This window comes from Poromitra crassiceps, assembly GCF_964638095.1.
Source record: "Poromitra crassiceps genome assembly, chromosome: 14".
Classification (NCBI taxonomy): Eukaryota; Metazoa; Chordata; class Actinopteri; order Beryciformes; family Melamphaidae; genus Poromitra; species Poromitra crassiceps.
In genome coordinates this window covers 26,736,791-26,755,520 of record NC_139633.1, presented here as the reverse complement: position 1 = coordinate 26,755,520, position 18,730 = coordinate 26,736,791, and the positions used below count along the sequence as shown (strand labels likewise).

Sequence of the window (18,730 nt, the reverse complement as noted above, 5' to 3'; positions counted from 1 at the left end):
GAGCAGGCTTCAATGGAGCAGTCTTCCAACGTTCTGCAGCACGTTTCTGGATCTGAGATGTATCAGAGCCTCGACTCTCTTTTTTATACATTTTTTGTAAAAAGCTGAGAAAACTTTTCAGAAAAACGTTGGGTGACGTGAAGCGCTTTTTCCAGCCGGGCGATGGAGAAATAGGACGTGGTAGCTAATCATTGAATTTACATTACTGTCAGCGATCATAAAGGAACTATGGGATTATAAATATCTGCCATCTGGTCAACACTGTATTGTTAGTAACGTTGCTGCTAGAAGTGCTAACAGTGATCCCCCAACCTGTGAGCCCCACCCCTCTGTTGGTCTGCGGAGGTATTGCAAGTGGGCCGCCAAATCATTACACTATTTTTTTTTTTATTAAACAAATTTAAAAAAAACTTGCTGATAGACAGCTCCTTGAAAAGTGTAACATTGAAAATGCAACATGTTTCAGATGCTGTGTTAGTGACTGTGGAAAGTAAAAAGTGCTCTGAGAATGCATTAGTTAGCCTTCGTATTTTTTATGGGGTCGGAGGTCGGCCGCGAAAAGTTTTGAGATTTTCAAGTGGGCCCTGAGTTGGAAAAGGTTCAGAACCGCTGTGCTAACGTTATGTTAACCAGGTGGCTAGTGCAGCTGGTAAGCTGGTAAGCTAGCAGCTGGTAAGCTACAGTAGCAGCTGGTAAGCAGCGCTTTTTCCACGCCAGGAAGATGCTGATAGACGCTATGTGGACACAGGCTCTAAGGTGAGTGTGCGAAGGGCGCGTCACCCTCTCTGATGCCGATGCAGTCGCTCATTGCACATTCGGCAATTAATCAGCCCTAATTGAAAAATCCTTCTCCGTGAAGTCACCCGCTTTACACTTCCTGAAAGATTCAGCCCGATCGCACGCAAGATGGATCGCACGCAAGATGGCATACAAATTAGGAGTCAAAGAACAAGATGGTAAAGTAAAAACTGGGGAACGAATCAGGAAAGAGAGACGTGATGGAGGAGGGAGAGGTGAACTCTGACATGTCTCATCAATTTGAGCCAGCTTCGACGTTTATTAACCGGTAAATCATCTCTCTCTCTCTCTCTCTCTCTCTCTCTCTCTCTCGTGCGCTCTCTCTCTCTCTCTCTGTTCAGGTCAGTGTGCTTTTTTGGCATTAATGTTCAAAGATAACTGTTTTGACAAAGCTTCATTACATTTGTAATTAACACTAAAATAGCAACATAACAACATTTCACTTGGAGAAAAAAACAAAAAATAACAAAGGGGGTTTAATCAACATTTTTATTTGCCCCCCCGTTGTTATTTGTTGTTTTTTGCTCCAAGTGAAATGTTTTATGGTCACTCTCGATCCAGTAGGTCACAGGTTGGCTTGGTTCCAGCCTTAAAAGTCGTTATATAAGGATTTTTCGAAATGTCTATGGAGAAAATGAATGGGGAACTCTCTTCCGGGGCAAGCGATATGTCACGTGACTTTTCAGCTCTATAAAGCAGTAAATGGCCTAGCACCTTCATACATCAAAGATCGTTTATAATTTTATTTCCGTCAGAGCGCCGAGGTCCTCTACTTTTTTATTTATGAGATGATCCAAAGGTTTTACACACGGACACTGGTCTCTTTTTATGTCCCTGAACTCCCTAAAAGTTCCTCCCACAAGAGCTCAGAGTGGTGAGCTCTCTTGGTATTTTCAAGAATAAGTTGAAGGTCATATTCTTTTTTCTTTAAATTTCAGGTTTTACTTTACTTCCATTTTTACTTTGGCCTAATTTCCTGCTTTTAATTTATTATTAGCCTACCTGAAGCACTTTGGGCTACAATTTTGTATGAAAGCTAGTCTATTACAGTATTATTATTATTATTATTAGTAGTAGTAGTAGTAGCATTCAGCACTCTGGGGCTTTTTCTCTATTTTCTGACTTCTTAAATCACATCCAAGTGAAAATAAAAATAAAGAAATAAAAAAATATAATAATAAATCAATTTTAATTCACTTCGATTCATGTTACCCATAATAGAACTAGAAGGGCGTCATGCAAATTTTGAGTGGGATCCAGATCCTTTCCAAAATGGAATGGGTTCTTCGTTGACCCACCACACTTTCACTTTCACCGTGTTTCATGAAAATCGGGGCAAGTCGTTTTTTCCCGTAATCCTGCTGACAAACAAATTGCACTGAAAACATAACCTCCTTGCCAGAGGTAAATATAGTTTGCAGACAGGGTTATAAAACAGTGAAGGAGACACGCACATCCCAACAACAACCGCTCTTCAAAGCAGATGCTGGACCCAATAAAAAGAGCAGTGAATGAAAGAGTAGAGGCCGCACACTGTAGCCTCCTTTTGCTTTGTTTATTATCCGTGACGTTCCGAGCTCTCGCTCTGAAGAAGAGTGAAGACCTCATGACCTTGAAAAACGCTTCAGAAAATGTAATGCTGTGATGCAGCATCAATAACCTTTTCTGACAAAGGGATGGCGAGCACTATTTTCTGAAAATGGTTCAGAAAAAGCCATTACCTTCAATGTACCTGGCTGGAGATCCGAATGGTCTCCCCTTTGTGGTTGTAAAGTTTCCATGAGGCTGTGATTATCCTGGAGATCGCAATAGTTTCCAGGTCAAGTAAAAAAAGAAAAGGTCTCACTACAATGAAATGGCCGCTACTACCATCATCACACATGAATACAATTGGGCTCATTGAATCCACGAGTCTGAGCTTTCTAGTCATACAAAATGTATGCAATTCCAAGTCTGTATGCAGAAATATTCAAATAGAAAAGGCGAAAATAACCAAAATCGGCATGGGATTAGCATAAAGTGTGCATGTGCGGAGACTCGTGGGTACACATAAAACCCAGCGGCTGTAGCTCAGGAGGTAGAGCGGGTCGTCCACTAATCACTTTGGATAAAAGAGGTCGGTGGTTCGATTCCCGGCTCCTCCAGTCTGCATGTCGACGTGTCCTTGGGCAAGATACTGAACCCCAAATTGTGCCAGCACCCTGCGTGGTAACCTGCCGCCATCGGTGTGTGAATGGGTGAATGACTGTACCTACTGACTGTAAAGCGCTTTCGATAGAAAGCGCTATATAAATGCAGGGCAGGCCATTTACCATTTTACCATTTACCATTCTCATTCCCAATTATATAACATTAGGTTTCAAAATCATGAAAAACTAAGCAGTATTAGTCTGCTCTGAAACTGTGCGGGTGTGTCTGCTGAACTGCCCCACAGTGCAGTGCAGTCCACTGCCCGCTACAGCTTCGTAATTTTTTTTTAATGTCGGCCGAGGGCAGCGGCATCCCCAAAGAAGTCGAAAGGTTAATAATACACATTTGTGTTACTAGCCTAGCCTACTTTTAGCTATTATACCTTCTTAATTAAATTCTAAAGCTAACAATGACACACACACATGCACGCACGCACGCACGCACTCACACACACACACACAATACATCATGCAATACATCACGCTCCCGGCATGGACAGTGTTATGGTTGAGGGCAGAGGCTTAAAGATGTCTGTGTGTGTGTGTGTGTGTGTGTGTGTGTGTGTGTGTGTGTGTGCGTGTGCGTGTGCGTGTGTGTGTGTGTGTGCGTGCGCGCACATGAACAGGCTCTGACTGTTTTTACAACAAAGTCCTAATCGTTCATCTGCTCGCACATGCTATCTATGAATCAAACGCACAAAGCCACGCAAACACTGCCAAGCCTTGCAGGCTGACGATGAATTACATACCGCTAGTTTACTTTGCTGTATACTGGCTTTGTGACGCCATGGAAGCCAAGCCAAGTCTGTTCCAAACTGTTGACTACACCCCCATCTGTTGAACTGTGGTGAGAGGTTGATTCACAGCAGGCACATTCTAAATACAGATAAACTAGGCAGCACATCCTGGTACTTGTAACCGGTTGGCCATGTCATCCTCACAGTATGCCTGTTAGCATTCCAACGAGTGGGCAGGAACCACCCTCTTGCAGCTGGAAACCTCTTCTAAATCCCAATTTAGAAGTTTTTCAATTGTTTTGCATCCTCATGCAGCTAATCTAAACTAAATTTTGATTTGATTTGATTTGATTTATTTGACACATTTTCATAAAAAACTTTACAAAAGTAAGGTGTAATAAAAAAAAACAGTCAAGGATTACATAAAAAAGCTTCCGCTTATTTCTATTATGGTCCTTGTTGGTAAAGGGGAAAGGGGAGGAGGGAGGCACAGATGTACTCAGACAACATAAGTTCAACACAATTCACTGGCACACACAAAAGAGTCCCTGTATACGTGCAAGTTGTACTTTGCTGGTACAATGTCAGTGGGGCTCCCTCTAGTCGAGTATGTGTGTGTGTCTTTAACCATTTTAAAATAATCGCTAAAATAACTTGGGACTTCTCCATACACTGTCCTGTGTACCTGGCACAACTGTAACTGCTTCACCCTGTCTTCCACCTTGAGCCATTTGAGACTCTTGAAGTGAGAGGGCTCCAGGTGGGTGTGGGGGGGTAGCTTTAACTCATTGAGTGCCAATGACGTCGAACGACGTCAATTCAAATAGTAACGTAGAGTGCCAATGACGTCTAAATGCGTTTTTTGACGGTGTGACGTGGATCAAAGCCTGATGCATCTCCTCTAAAAGTATGGGGGATTTTGAAGGTGTAGAAGCTATTTTACGGACCGGAAATGCTGTAACGTTAGCTGTGCCTGTGAACAGCAGCCAATCTGCTGCCACAATTGAGCCCCTCCGTCTCCGCTGCGATAGCCCATCCACATGATTAGTTGCCAGAAAAGGAGCATGACACCAGCGTCTTTCTGAAAAGCCAAATCATTCTCAGCTGGAAGCGCTGCGGAACGATGTGAAACGGTGGAACGATGTGAAAATAGAGCTGGGTGTAGCGCACTTTGAAATGTGCAGAGCAAACGTGCAGCAGAGAGCCACCAGAGACACTCCCACGGAGGGGTTTGCAGTTGAGGGGGGTGGGGCACGCAGGGCACCATACAACATGTACCGACCCAGACAGCAGGCTCGATGGACAGATTGGCAAAACACAAGCTAGAATATCTGATGCCCAACAGCAGTAAATCAAGACCAGCAAGAAGGCCAGCGCTGCTGGTTGCAGCTAAAAAATATTATTTTGCCATCAAAATTCCTTTGTTTTCGCTCTTTTATTGAAGGAAATTATTTTTGAGGTGTCACTACATCAGAAAATATTAGCTTCAGAGTCAGTGATGTGCTTGAAATGCTTCATTTCACAAAAGGCTCATTATCTCAGCTTCTAATTTGAAACGTCTGTTTTTGCTGAAATCAACCTATCTTCTCCGGCTGATAACTAAAGAACGGAAAATGATATCAATAAACTTTTTTTTGCTGATGATAGAAGAGAGTCTCATCATTCTTTGGGCGTGTTCGGTGTTTACATAGTAATATCACACAATATTCTGTGGGCCTCGAGAAATCCCTGAAAACGCTCTGAAAGGGCTGGCACTGGGAGCATCCGTTTTCCAAAAGTGGCTGGCACTCAATGATTAATATGACTCTGACTAGCTTATTTTGTGACATCTGCAGTTTCTTCTTCAGGGATTCTGGGACACTGTTGAACCAGGAGGTGCATGCATAATCGTACAGACACTGTATTATAGCGCCTGCAAGTGTTTGCATGGTTTCTTGATTGAGGTATTTAGCTAGTCTGGCCATGAATCTGATCCTGCTGTTGATCTTGGCGAGGACTTTCAGCGCCATACTCTCTCCTGATAGAGTGTTGTCCAGAACACAACCTAAATAATTAACTGAGTGTTTAGCAGAGATCTGTGTGTCTCCTACTTTTACTGCAAAGCCAGGGGATCTCCCTAATTTAATTTTGGTCCCGAACAAAATGGACTCTGTCTTTCCTACGTGAAGAGACAACTTTTTAATTTTAAATTACACTTAAACGAGCCAGCTTTGCACTAACATTCTACTCTAGGGTCTATTATTATTATTATTATTATTATTATTATTATTATTATTATTATTATTGTTATTATTATTATTATTATTATTATTATTATTATGATTATTATTATTGTATTGTACAAGGGCAGAGCTAGTGAACTGAATGAAGGAATAAACATGAAAATGCACCAGACCTTCAAAAAAATTATCATTCTTGACCACACAGAAATAAAGACGATCCCTTTACACTGCCTCATTAAAGCTGGTTCCCGTGGAAACGTTATGCTAAATATGTCCCCAGGTTTATGAATATGACAGTAAATGTTCACTTTCAGCTCACAGACATTTCATCATCATTGTGCTCGTTATGAGAATCACGATATAGGTAATTGCATCTTCAAGCAAAGACGAGATTGTCTCTGTCTGGTCACGTTGCCATGGCGAGGCACGCTCTTAATGTGTGCAAACAGACAGTCATCTTTTAATTGTTTGAAATTGCTATTCAGGCGTTTTGAATGCCTTCATGCAGCGGACTGTTCGCCGTTCAACAGGAACATGTGTAGGCGGAAGCTTGCAGTGACCCCTGTTGTCAATAGCACTGTGATATTTGCATTTTCTTTTCCTGAGTTTTGATGTCCATCTCTCTCTCTCTATAGAGAGCCAAAGTGAACGTCTACTTCCTGCTTCAGCACTGTACCAGAGATTTTCATCGATCACTTATTTCCTTATAGACATTTCGTAAAATGCTTATAAAAATAGTTTTACTTGTTCAAACCAAACCATTCAGATATATTTAGAAACAGGAGAGACCACATTACATTTCACTGGGACCAATATTTTTCCAATGTTTTTTTAACGTTTTGCTCCGAGTTAAATGTTATGTGGTCTCTCCTGTTTCTAAATGTATCTGAACCGTTTGGTTTGAACAAGTCAAACTATTTTTATAAGCATTTTACGAAATGTCTATGGGAAAATAAATGGCGGATGAAAATCTCTGGTACAGTGCTGAAGCAGGAAGTGACGTTCACTTTGGCTCTCTATTACCATGCTGGTCCAACTCAAATACGCTACACCTAACATAATTGCATTAGTATTGGTGTGTCTCTTGCGTAAATGCTCTTTCAGAGCGAGGCCTTTCTGCTCCACTTTAGTGTTCAGAGCACAGATCTTCACCATGTCTGACAACACCTGCAAGGATGATATGCCACACCCACCACCACACCCCGTTTTGGTCAATCGACATGAACAGTATGCACATGCACATGCTGCATATCATTTAATTAAACATACAGTCCGAATAATAATTCGAATGAAATCAATCTATTCCGAGGCTAATTTAACTTTATCTGTCCATTGTTCAACACATTATTATGCCGAATGATGTCGTTCTTCCATCGTTTCTCAAACAAACAGAAGCACATGGATAATGTTATCGCCATATGCAGATGCCAAACCCAATCAACTGGGGGGAAACATAGGAGGCAGGGCCGACTGATTGGCGGCCATGAATCTTTCCAACTGCAGGGAGAGTCTATTTTCATGATAACAGGCTGTCTGACAAATGGGCTGTCTGTCCGATGGGATGATTGTTTTTGATTTTTTTTTTTTACTAGTGGGGTGTCGGACCAATGGGCAGTCCCCATGTGTACACAGAAGAAGATCATTCTTTTCGGTTTAAAATCCATAAGAGAACACAACAGTCCTCTCCTCTCTTTAGGCCTTCATTTTCTATTCATTTATATTCTATTCTCCGTGGTTGAATAATGCATTAGCATTTTGCATTCAGCGCCTCTCCATCTCTCTCTTTCAGTCATTCTCCCTCCCTGCATGCACAGGGAGCCACGACGAGTTTGTGAAATCACTTTATTCTCAGAACCATGTCAGGGATAATTTACCATTATCATCATCTGCTTTTCTCATTAAATGGGGAAATACAAGACAGATGAGAATGAGCAGAATTGAGAAAGCTTCTAAACCCCCCCCCAGATAGGAGCCACGGCTAATGGGTCGACGTAGAGAATTATACGTGATGTCATTGAAGCTAACGTTTTGAATGATTGACAGGTCCATTTACTGTGCATTTATTTGCCGCGTCTGTGCTCTGGCGATCCAGGAAAGTGCGAGTCCAGAGAGTTTAGAGGCCGATGAGATGGAGCGGTATTATTCACATGAGAGGAATAACCTTTTATCTTTGCAGCTGGTGAATTACTCTGTTCACTCTGCGGCTTCACTCTCGCTCTAACTTTCTCTTTCACTGAATCTGATTGATTCTCTCGGTTGTGGCCACTGTAAAGAGATTCATTTGTTGTTTGTTTGTTTACTGACGTTTAATGAGGCAATGTTCTTTCCCTAATGTTACTGCTGCAATATGGTTCAATTTAAATTTGTGAGATTATGGTCCAGAGGAGATCCATATCCACTAGCAGAGCACACTTATGAAATGATTACTGGTATGGAAATACATTTTACTGAATGTATTAGTTATCTCGAACTGATCTTATAAGTCTTTGCTTACAAGTTTTATAAAAGTAATATGAGAGATAATTTATATATATATATATATATATATATATATATATATATATATATATATATATATATATATATATATATATATATTTTATTCTTTATTATTATTATTTTTTCTCAAATTGACCCAAGGGCCACACTGAGTGAGGCCGGGGCCGTATGCGCCCCGCAGGCCACCAGTTGCCCGTCGCTGCTATAGAAAGATGTCAGGGTTCACGACAAAACAACGCTGATTAAAAAGGATAACAATGCCTGGCGGTTGTGCCCTCTGTGCCGTGCAGGGTTCTAAACACATGTCATGATGTCAACGAGGAAATGGGTGATCAGTGTGACAGAACCTCAAGGGCACACCCATCAGGGGATGTTGGAAATTACCATCAGCAGCTGCAGCGCGCCGCTCAGTTTCAAAGTGTAGGGTGGCCCGGCCGCCAAACAACAAACACACTAAAGCCGTGGGTGCTGCTGAAGTGACTGTCATCTGAATTTAATGAACTAACTGTCATCTTTGCTTGTTGAGAGGATTTGGGATTACTGAGGAGCTAAAACAAACAAGTGAATTACAACAGTGTGGTAGGATGACAGTTGGGGTTTAATGATATGAAGGGCCCGTGGGGGAGGGGTGTTCAGTTTCAGTTCACTTTATTTATACAGGAAGGGATAAAAATGACATTTCACATGTACATTTAACTGGCCTGACTCAGTTACAAACTGGTTTTCAGCAGGTTCCTGTTCTGCAGTACATTAAACAAAAAATAATTAATATACAAAGAACATGTTCAATTTCACTACATACAATTTTACAGACCTAACAAAAACAATTACATTTACAGACATTCATTCATTCATTAATTCATTCATCAATACAATACGTGTGTGTGTGTGTGTGTGTGTGTGTGTGTGTGTGTGTGTGTGTGTGTGTGTGTGTGTGTGTGTGTGTGTGTGTGTGTGTGTGTGCGTGCGTGCGTGCGTGCGTGCGTGCGTGCGTGTGTGTGGCGCGCGTGCCATCGGTTTTGGGTGTTTTGTTTGTTTTATTCCGTTGCTCCACCCCCTCTGCTGATCTGTAGACTACTGTATGATTCCAATGATACAGTACATGTGCAGTCGCCAGCTGCTTCTTTTCACCTGACAGCGAGGAGTTTCACCGACAGGACGTACTGTAGTGCGTGGGAGGATCACGCTATTCCCCCTGAGTTTCCCTCACCCCCGAACAGGCACCCCGCGACCCACAGAGGAGGCACTATAGTGCAGCGACCAGGGCATACCCTTAATCGGGGTTCAAACCCGCAGACATGGCCATTATTGTGCCTGTATGGACACCGACCAAGCCGGAGCTGACACGGGGGCTTGAACCTGCGACCCTCGTGTTGGTAATCTGCCGCTGCACTACCCGGACGCCCTAAGTTGTATAATGAATGAATGAATGAATAATGGATGAATGTTTATTTGTCTGTTAGAAAATAATGGAGGCCTGAGGAGATTTGTCGAGGAAGCGGTGGTTTAGGCAGGAAACTCAAAGTCATAAATATTGCCCACCTGCAAGCTCAGGGGATACAAGCTCTTTGGCTCGGCTGTCAATAAAATAACAGTACAAATCAAATATTTATATAATGTATAATATATAGAGAGAATATATATGCAGCTGAAGAGATGTTCACCGGGAGGTTAGCACTGGAACTGGATGAATGTCAGTTGGAGTGTGAATGAATAGGCCTACACCCCCCCCCCACCCCTGCATATACATAGTTATGTAGGTCTACACCCTTTTTCTGTCGGTCTTTGTGACCATGTCCTTGTGTATGTAAGGCTGAGGGTGCTCAGAGCATAAAGACTTTCATTGTATTATACATATGACAATAAACTACTTGAACTTGAACATATCAGTATAATGCAAATTATGATATCGTATCTATGTCTCTCTCTCTCCTCTCTGTCTATCTGTCTGTCTGTTGAGGATCAGGATAGAGGCTACCACCATGGTCTCATTTGTTTACAGTAATTACACTATACAACATATCACAGTTAATTCACGATAATACTACAGAATAGCACCTTTAACTTTTAAATATCCATCCATCTATCTATCTATCGATCGATTGATCGATCTATCTATCTATCTGTCTGTCTGTCTGTCTGTCTATCTATCTATCTATCTATCTATCTATCTATCTATCTATCTATCTATCTGTCTGTCTATCATGCTTTAGAAATGAATAAAATCCTGGGGTCAGAAGAAAATAGACATAGATTTATATATCATCTAAATTGGAAAATGTTTTAAAATCAGAATATCTTGAGTGCTAAATTAACAAGGGAAACCTGTTCCACCGGCACAATCTTCGTACTCCTGGCAAGCTTAGTTATTTGGATTGATGACTTAATTAACATCTAGGCTACTGTGTCTGCGGACCTGATGAGTCGCCTGCAGGCGTATTGACCTGAGTGTGGAGATCCCACCCACAAACCCTCATCATCAGAATGCCATATATCACTCGTAATGGAGAGGCAAAGTGAACGTCACTTCCTGCTTCAGCACTGTACCAGAGATTTTCTTACGCAATTTATTTTCCCATAGACATTTCATAAAATGCTTATAAAAAGACTTTCACTTGGTCAAACCAAACGGTTCAGCTATATTTAGAATCGGGAGAGACCATAGAACATTTCACTCAGACCAAAACTAAAAAAAAACATTGAAAAAATATGTATTTAAACCTGCATTTTTTTTAACGTTTTGGTCCGAGTGAAATGTTACGCGGTCTCTCCTGTTTCTAAATATATCTGAACCATTTGGTTTGAACAAGTAAAACTATTTTTTACAAGCATTTTACGAAATGTCTATGGGAAAATAAATGGCGGATGAAAATCTCTGGGACAGTGCTGAAGCAGGAAGTGACGTTCCACTTTGGCTCTCTATTCAAAGGCACAGATACATGGACACATGGATACATGGACGCTGCCGGCAGCGTGTGACCTTTTTACTCCATTTTCACTCAAATATATTAGTAATCTATTTTCATCACGTCATCTTTCGCCTGGACATTGTCTTTGGGAGGCCACGTCGGCCAGAAATGTCTGTCCATCTTAAGCAAGCGTCTGTATTTGGAAGTTGGTCCTTCGGTCTGTGTGTTATGACTTCCAAGATAAATGGACAATTTTAGATGTTTTTGATGTGATCTGGCTTCATTCTTCTTCATCCACACTGTGATGAAGACAGCGAAGGCTAGACATCGCGTCTGTTTTTTTGTTCACAGCAGCTCCACACAGCCCGGCGCACTTCTCCATTCTAATGGATCCACGCTCGCTCTCTCTCTTCTTCTGCAGACACTTCACTATCGGGTCTCTTTGAACCACCTGGACTTTGTTCTCTCTTACAGGAAGTGTGTGAGCTATGTGCTTTCAAAGGCTTCACCTGTAGTGTCAAAGTGTGGGCCTACTTTTATGTTCATCAAGAGCCCTTATGTGCAGAATCTGTGAAGAGAGACGATCGAGAGTCACGCTTTTTTCAGTTGGTCAGACTTGAGGATTTGGGCCATGTGGGTTCGCTTGCACACAGGATGGAAAATCAGGCTATTGACTTTTTGCCTTTTCATGCGGTTTTAATTCAGTAATTTCAATTTCAATTCAGCAACTTCTGTCTCTGTTTAATTCAACTTTGTTTAATTAATTCAGCTTTGTTTAATTAAATTAATTTAAATTCTGTTTAATTCAACTTTGTTGAATTCAGTAATTTAAATTTAAATTCAGCAACTTTTGTTTAATTCAACTTTGTTTAAGAGAACTGCACATGAAAACAGCATTGGAAATACTCGCTAGCCTACCGCCTACTACCATACTGCTCACCTGGCATAATCCAAGTCTCCACAAGCCCTGAGATGCCAAGTTGACTTGAATAGACGTAATTTACACCCATAGACATAAATAATATGGACGTAGCTATCCCATTAAATATCTTCTCCCTGGCGGAGTTCAAACGTTGGCCGTCACCATCTTGATTTTCCGTCAGCAGAGTGGGAGGGAATGGGTTGAGTCCTTCCGCACCTCATGTGAGATGGGAGTTTCCCAGAGCCGCAGCTCCGCCTGCTATTGGTCCGTGATCAGCAAGCTGCGCGATCACTGGACAGGCAATCTGTCAATCACCCCCTTTTCTATCATCTATTTTACTCCAAACGGGCGAGTTATATAAAAATTGACCCCCCTACAGTTGTTATGAAAAGGTGAAATTAGCTATATAGACCAAAACCGTGTTTCGCCCCTAACTGGAAAGATGTTTAATCCTGTTGCAAAGTCGGCCATTTTAACATGGGGAGATCTAGCTACTGCCCCCGAGCCCAAGTGGCCATTCAAGGAATTACAGCTTAAAGAAAGACTTCCGCATCTTCCTGGGAAAGGGGGTGGGCTTGCCCACTGTTTACACCCTGTTTCTAGCTGAAATCTTCACTGTAGCCACAGGTGGAGCCCATGGGGCAAGTCAGAACAGAACAACAGCACAACAATGGAGCACACTGCTCAGGAAGGTTGGAGATCTCCTCCTCGACGTAGACGGCTGCTCCATCTCACCATCCACTGAAGTCCGCAACCTGGGCGTCATCCTCGACTCCACTCTCTCCTTCCACTCCCACATCAAAACCATCACCAAATCTGCCTTCTCCCACCTCAGAAACATCTCCCGACTCCGGCCATCGCTCTCTGACTCCGTTGCTGAAACCCTCATACACGCCTTCGTCACCTCCCGCCTGGACTACTGTAACAGAGTCCTGTTCGGGGTTTCCAACAAAACCCTGGACAGGCTCCAATATGTACAAAACTCAGCTGCCAGGGTTCTGACCCGCACCAAACCCTGGCAGCACATCCCTCCCACCCTCATCCACCTCCACTGGCTCCCGGTCAAGTCCCGTATCTTATCCTACTCCTCACCTTCAAATCCCTCCACGCCCTCGCTATGACAACTGTATCACATGATATGACATCCATTTAGCGTGACCTATAGTAGTAGAATGAAGAGGAAGGGGAAGAGAAAGCTGAGGCGGGGGCTCCTGCTTAGAAAACAGCACACAGACACAGCAGCACAGGAGAAGAAACAGAATAGGATGGGAGAACTACAGATTTCTGAAACACGTGCAGCTTTCAGATTTAATTGATTGGAGCAGGCCTTTAAAAGCACCTATGGGAATGAGAGCATAAATTGACCACAGTTTTGGACCATTTGATGAGTGTGAACGTTGTGTTCCGTTCCGTTCCGCACCCGGGGGCGCGCAAACGGAACACTTGCGAGTGTGAAAGCCGACCGTTCCGAACCACATAGACAACACACGGAGCAAGGATACACTGCAGGCATAGTTGATGACGCAAGTGCACTCTGTTTCGTTTCCGAGCGCGGAGGAAATGTTGTAATGTGAAAGCTGACCAGCAGGGGAGAGGGGAGGAAGGGGGGGGGGCAATCGTTCCCGGGTGCGGAACGGACCAGAACGAAAGCAATTGTTCCCAGTGAGAAAGCACCCTTTAAATGCCATCTTTCCCAACTCAGTGGATTGGCGTGGGAGGACCGCAAAAAGCAGTGCATCATTAGAACGCAGATTGTACTTTGTAAAATTGAAGAGACTCGTAATCTTCTCGTCTTACTATCGGGAAGATGGCAAATAGGCGAATCTCTTAAAATGTTGGCGTGTTCCTTTAACCTGCTTTAACCAGGTTATAGCCGTGCAGCATCAGTTGCCATGGTGGTGATCTACCCCGGTAAGAGGTGAACTAGCATCATAGGACAGCAAACCCAGGGTTAAACCGGAAGTTTAACTAAGACACTAATCTTGCGTCGTCGTAGGCCCCAGTTGGGTTATCTTGTAAAAGGGCCTTTCTTTGTGGAGTTTGCATGTTCTCCCCGTGCTCACCTGGGGTTTCCTCCCTATAAGAACCCCCACTAAAAACATGTAAAAAGATCGTTGCCTGATGGCTGAAACGAAGGTTGGTCCCCGGGCGCTGCGATGCAAGCCCACCGCATCCTGGCCTGTCCCGAGGAGGACGAGCCAGGATGGGAAAAATATGGAAATCACATTTCATGATGTCATTTGTAATAGCCGGCGCATGCATGCATTGAAGTGATTGCTTGTGACCGAATAAAGACGGGTATGTCCGTCCTATGTTTGTGTTTTTGAAATAATTTCTTAGCTCAAAAATTAGTTTTATGTCAAAATGACAAAATACTTTGTATTGAAGTCACTGTCATGCCACACACTAAAATTGCATTGCTCTTTGAAACGTTGTGCTGCTAACATTAGTTAAGGCCACAACATGACATACCGCAGGGCAATTGAATGTTTGCGGAATGCTGAGTGTTGTTGTGCACTCAGTGGCCCCAGTGGCTCCCACAGTTTGACATTTGGAGAGCCAGTGACAAGATGGATTGTCCATTGTGGACATTTTTCTGTGTTTAAGTGATTGTCTGGACAATATATTCTTTGTGACTTATGACTGCACATTGCTATTAAGAACCAAGACAGGTAGCTGAAGACAGAGATCTGAAATATCCCTGATAGGCTACAACCCTGGAGACTGCTGGTTACTTCACCTGACGGATAAGGGCACACGTTTCCCCGGAGTGGGAGGGATGTCAGCTCTGCCACGTAGTTCTGCAAATCATTGTTAAAAAAATGGCGCTGATCAAGGTCGTCTCCACAGCAGAAACACTAGATACTGGATGCACACGGGGCGTATACGTGTCAAACACACTCCCAGGTGCTCTGGTACTGCCGTCTCTTTCATTGATCCCTTAAAGGCTTAAAACCTCACCCACTTAAATGGCAGGGCACATCTTGATTGCTTATAGAGCCCAATGTTGGGGGTAACTCATTACAAAAGTAACATATTACATGTAATATATTACTTTTAGCAGTAACTCAGTAATATAACGTATTACCGATAGGATTTCAGTGATACCAGTTACTTTGTCAAGTAACGCAAGTTACAAATTGAGTTATTTTAATTTTTTTAATCAAAGCATATATTTAAATAAAGATGCAATCATTTCCTAATCAAATTGTGTGTTTTTATGCAAATAACCACTATAGATGACAACAACAAAGGAAAACAATAACATTTTGAATGTTGGACGGTTTACACTGACTTCAAGGCTGTTGAAATTATTTTTCGGGGTGTTTCCGAGGCAGGGATGTCACTCTGCTAATGCTGTTATTTTGGTGAAAGTAATGCAAAAGTAGTGTAATAATAAGTAACGAGTTACTCTACACAGACAGTAATATTGTAAAGTAACGTATTACTTTCAAGTGAAAGTAACTAGTAATATGTAGTATATTACATTTTGAAAGTAACTTGCCCAACACTGAGAGAGACCCATCAAATTGCTGTATTGATCAGAGACCAAACGACTGCACTGTCAGCATAATTTATTTCCTTCAAGTTTGTAAAAAAATGTCTTGTTTTATATTAGGAGACCAATGCGAGACATATATTTGGATTTCAGGAGCTTAAATAAACGAGTGTAGGCTACAATTGATTTTATTGAGAGACTGAAACAGAACTCTGAGGCTTTGCCGGATGATCAAACCAAGGAATGAAATGAAAGGATTTTTTTTGAAAGGGCAGTGGTGAAGGTGAGGTGATTTGTCTTGATTGTGTGCGGGTGAGTGCTGAGCTGCAGAGTGGGACAAAGATGAGAGTGTAATGGATTGTGGGTGATGGAGTCCAGAATACCAGTTTGGGATTTTGTACAGAGACTTTTATGTGGATCATAATGTGGACTGGCCTTGATTTCCAGACCCCCTCACCATAGCAAACCCAGTCTCACCAAAAATTGTGACATTCAAGATTCAAGATTCAAGATTTTTATTGTCACTCCATGGTACAAGTATCACGTGTGAAATTCTTGTGCTGTGGACTCCGTTTACAACATAGTACAAATGTAGGGCATATGAGTGCAAAAACAACAAGAGACACAACAAGCAATAAGGCAGTATAGTGATAAGACAAGTCAGAGACAGTGGCATATTCACTGCACATAGGTGCACATGTCCTGTGCATACTTTAGCCGTGCTTAAACATTTTAAATTCTGCGTATTTGACATATAGGTGCAAATAGCATATTCCTTATTAAACATACAATTAAACTCGGCGTTTTAAATTCGGCGTATTTGACATACGGGTGCAAATAGCATATTCCTTATTAAACATACAGTTAAACATTAGACATACGTAATGGTAGCAGCTACAGTGCGGTACAGTACGGCTACTACACTATTTGTGTATGTTAAGGAGTCTCGTGGCCTGCGGGAAGAAACTGTTCCTCAAGCGATTTGTAAAGTACAACTTTACATAGTAAAGTTGGTCCACAGCCAAAAGATGTAGTTTCACAAAAACGGCTTTATCATTGTTAGAAGGTTAGATGCGACCCCTAGAGGTCGCGCAAAACGTGATGTTGACATGCAACAATTTTACAGCTGTTATTGTGAAACTATATTTTGAGTTGAAAAGTCCCATTTCAAAATGTCTTAACATTTCAAAGTCACAGCTGAACAGCAATGCGTCTCTCTCTTCTTCTCTCTCCCTTCTCCCCCTCTCGCTCCCTCTGGCCAGATACACCAAGATGAAGACCGCCACCAACATCTACATCTTCAACCTGGCACTGGCCGACGCCCTGGCCACCAGCACGCTGCCGTTCCAGAGCGTCAACTACCTGATGGGGACGTGGCCGTTCGGCGACGTGCTCTGCAAGATGGTGCTGTCCATCGACTACTACAACATGTTCACCTCCATCTTCACGCTCACCACCATGAGCATCGACCGCTACATCGCCGTGTGCCACCCCATCAAAGCGCTGGACTTCAGAACGCCGCGCAACGCCAAGATCATCAACGTCTGCAACTGGATCCTCTCCTCGGCCATCGGGCTGCCTGTCATGTTCATGGCCTCCACCGCCGTCCAGACCTACCAGACCCGTAAGCATGTGCACGTGTACTGTAACCGAGTGAATCAGAGGCGCTGTAATACACACAGCTCATTGGCTGCAAGTGTCACTTGATTGTAACCACCTGTTAATTGATCACAATCACCTGTTAGAAATATAGAAAATGTTGCGTGGTTTGACTAGTGTGTATAACAGATTTAGATGTGAAGAGCAAATTCAAAAGGTGGAACAATAGGCAGTAATCACCCGCCGCTTGTTGAATAGCAACTGCTGCATGAAAAACCCTGAAAAGCTGAACCCAGCGGAGTGTGAAAAAGACATCTCTCTTATGATACCCTTGAGACAATATGAGTAGAATAGAGTTCAGAACAGGCAGAGAGAGAGAGGAAAAAACACTTTCAATTCAACTGCTGCATTTCAAGTTTTTCTGTGTAAGAACAATTTGATATAGAGAAAATGACAGCAGGTGACTGATATAGCATAGTCAAAGTTGAATGGCGACTGTTGCATGAAAAACCTGAAAAATGTAACCGAGCGGAACATCAAAAGACGACCTTTCTTAAGATATCCTTGATACAGTACGAGTTCAGCAAAGGCAGGTAAACACTGTAGAATGGGCACAGACCAGGGAGGGGGAAAAAACATTGGGTTCACACGGTGCATCTCAAAGTAAAATGGTAATTATCTTCTAGCCTACTCTAGTAGCTTCCATTAGAGCAGACCGGCTCTGTGGAATTGTGCACAAGACAGGATTTCTTTTCTTTTTCTTCTGATTTTTCCCAATTTTTCCCCCATTTGTACTTGGCCAATTTCCCTCCCTGCTGCAAAGTGGGCAAGCCCACCCCCTTCCCTCTGATGATGCGGACCTGAATTGAAAAGCTGTAGTTCCTCGAACGGCCACTGGGCGTTGGGGGCAGTACCCCCCTCCCCCCCCTTCATGTTAAAATGCCCGACTTTGTAACATGATTAAACATCTTTCCAGTTAGGGGCGAAACACGGTTTTGGTCTATATAGCTAATTTCACCTTTTCATAACAACTGTAGGGGGGTCATTTTTTATATAACTCGCCTGTTTGGAGTAAAATAGATGATAGAAAAGGGGGTGATTGACAGATCGCCTGTCCAGTGATCGCGCAGCTTGCCGATCGCGGACCAACAGCGGGCGGAGCCGCGGCTCTGGGAAACTCCCATCTCACGTGAGGTGCGGAAGGACTCAACCCATTCCCTCCCACTCTGCTGACGGAAAATCAAGATGGTGAGACGGCCAACGCTTGAACTCCGCCAGGGAGAAGGAATTTAATGGGATAGCTACCTACGTCCATATTATTTATGTCTATGCTGCTGCCCTGGTCGCTGCTTCACC

The 18,730-nt window shown here is 42.8% G+C and overlaps 1 protein-coding gene across 1 annotated transcript in view; it reads left to right on the top strand.

Moving 5' to 3' along the window:
• Positions 1-18,730, top strand: part of oprm1 (opioid receptor, mu 1) — a gene marked incomplete at its 3' end in the record, with an annotated part of 50,736 nt that overhangs the window by 24,481 nt on the left and 7,525 nt on the right. The window contains exon 2 of the mRNA XM_083650695.1: positions 17,038-17,399. Within this exon, the coding sequence (XP_083506821.1) occupies positions 17,038-17,399 (362 nt within the window). The remainder of the gene's footprint in view (positions 1-17,037; positions 17,400-18,730) is intronic.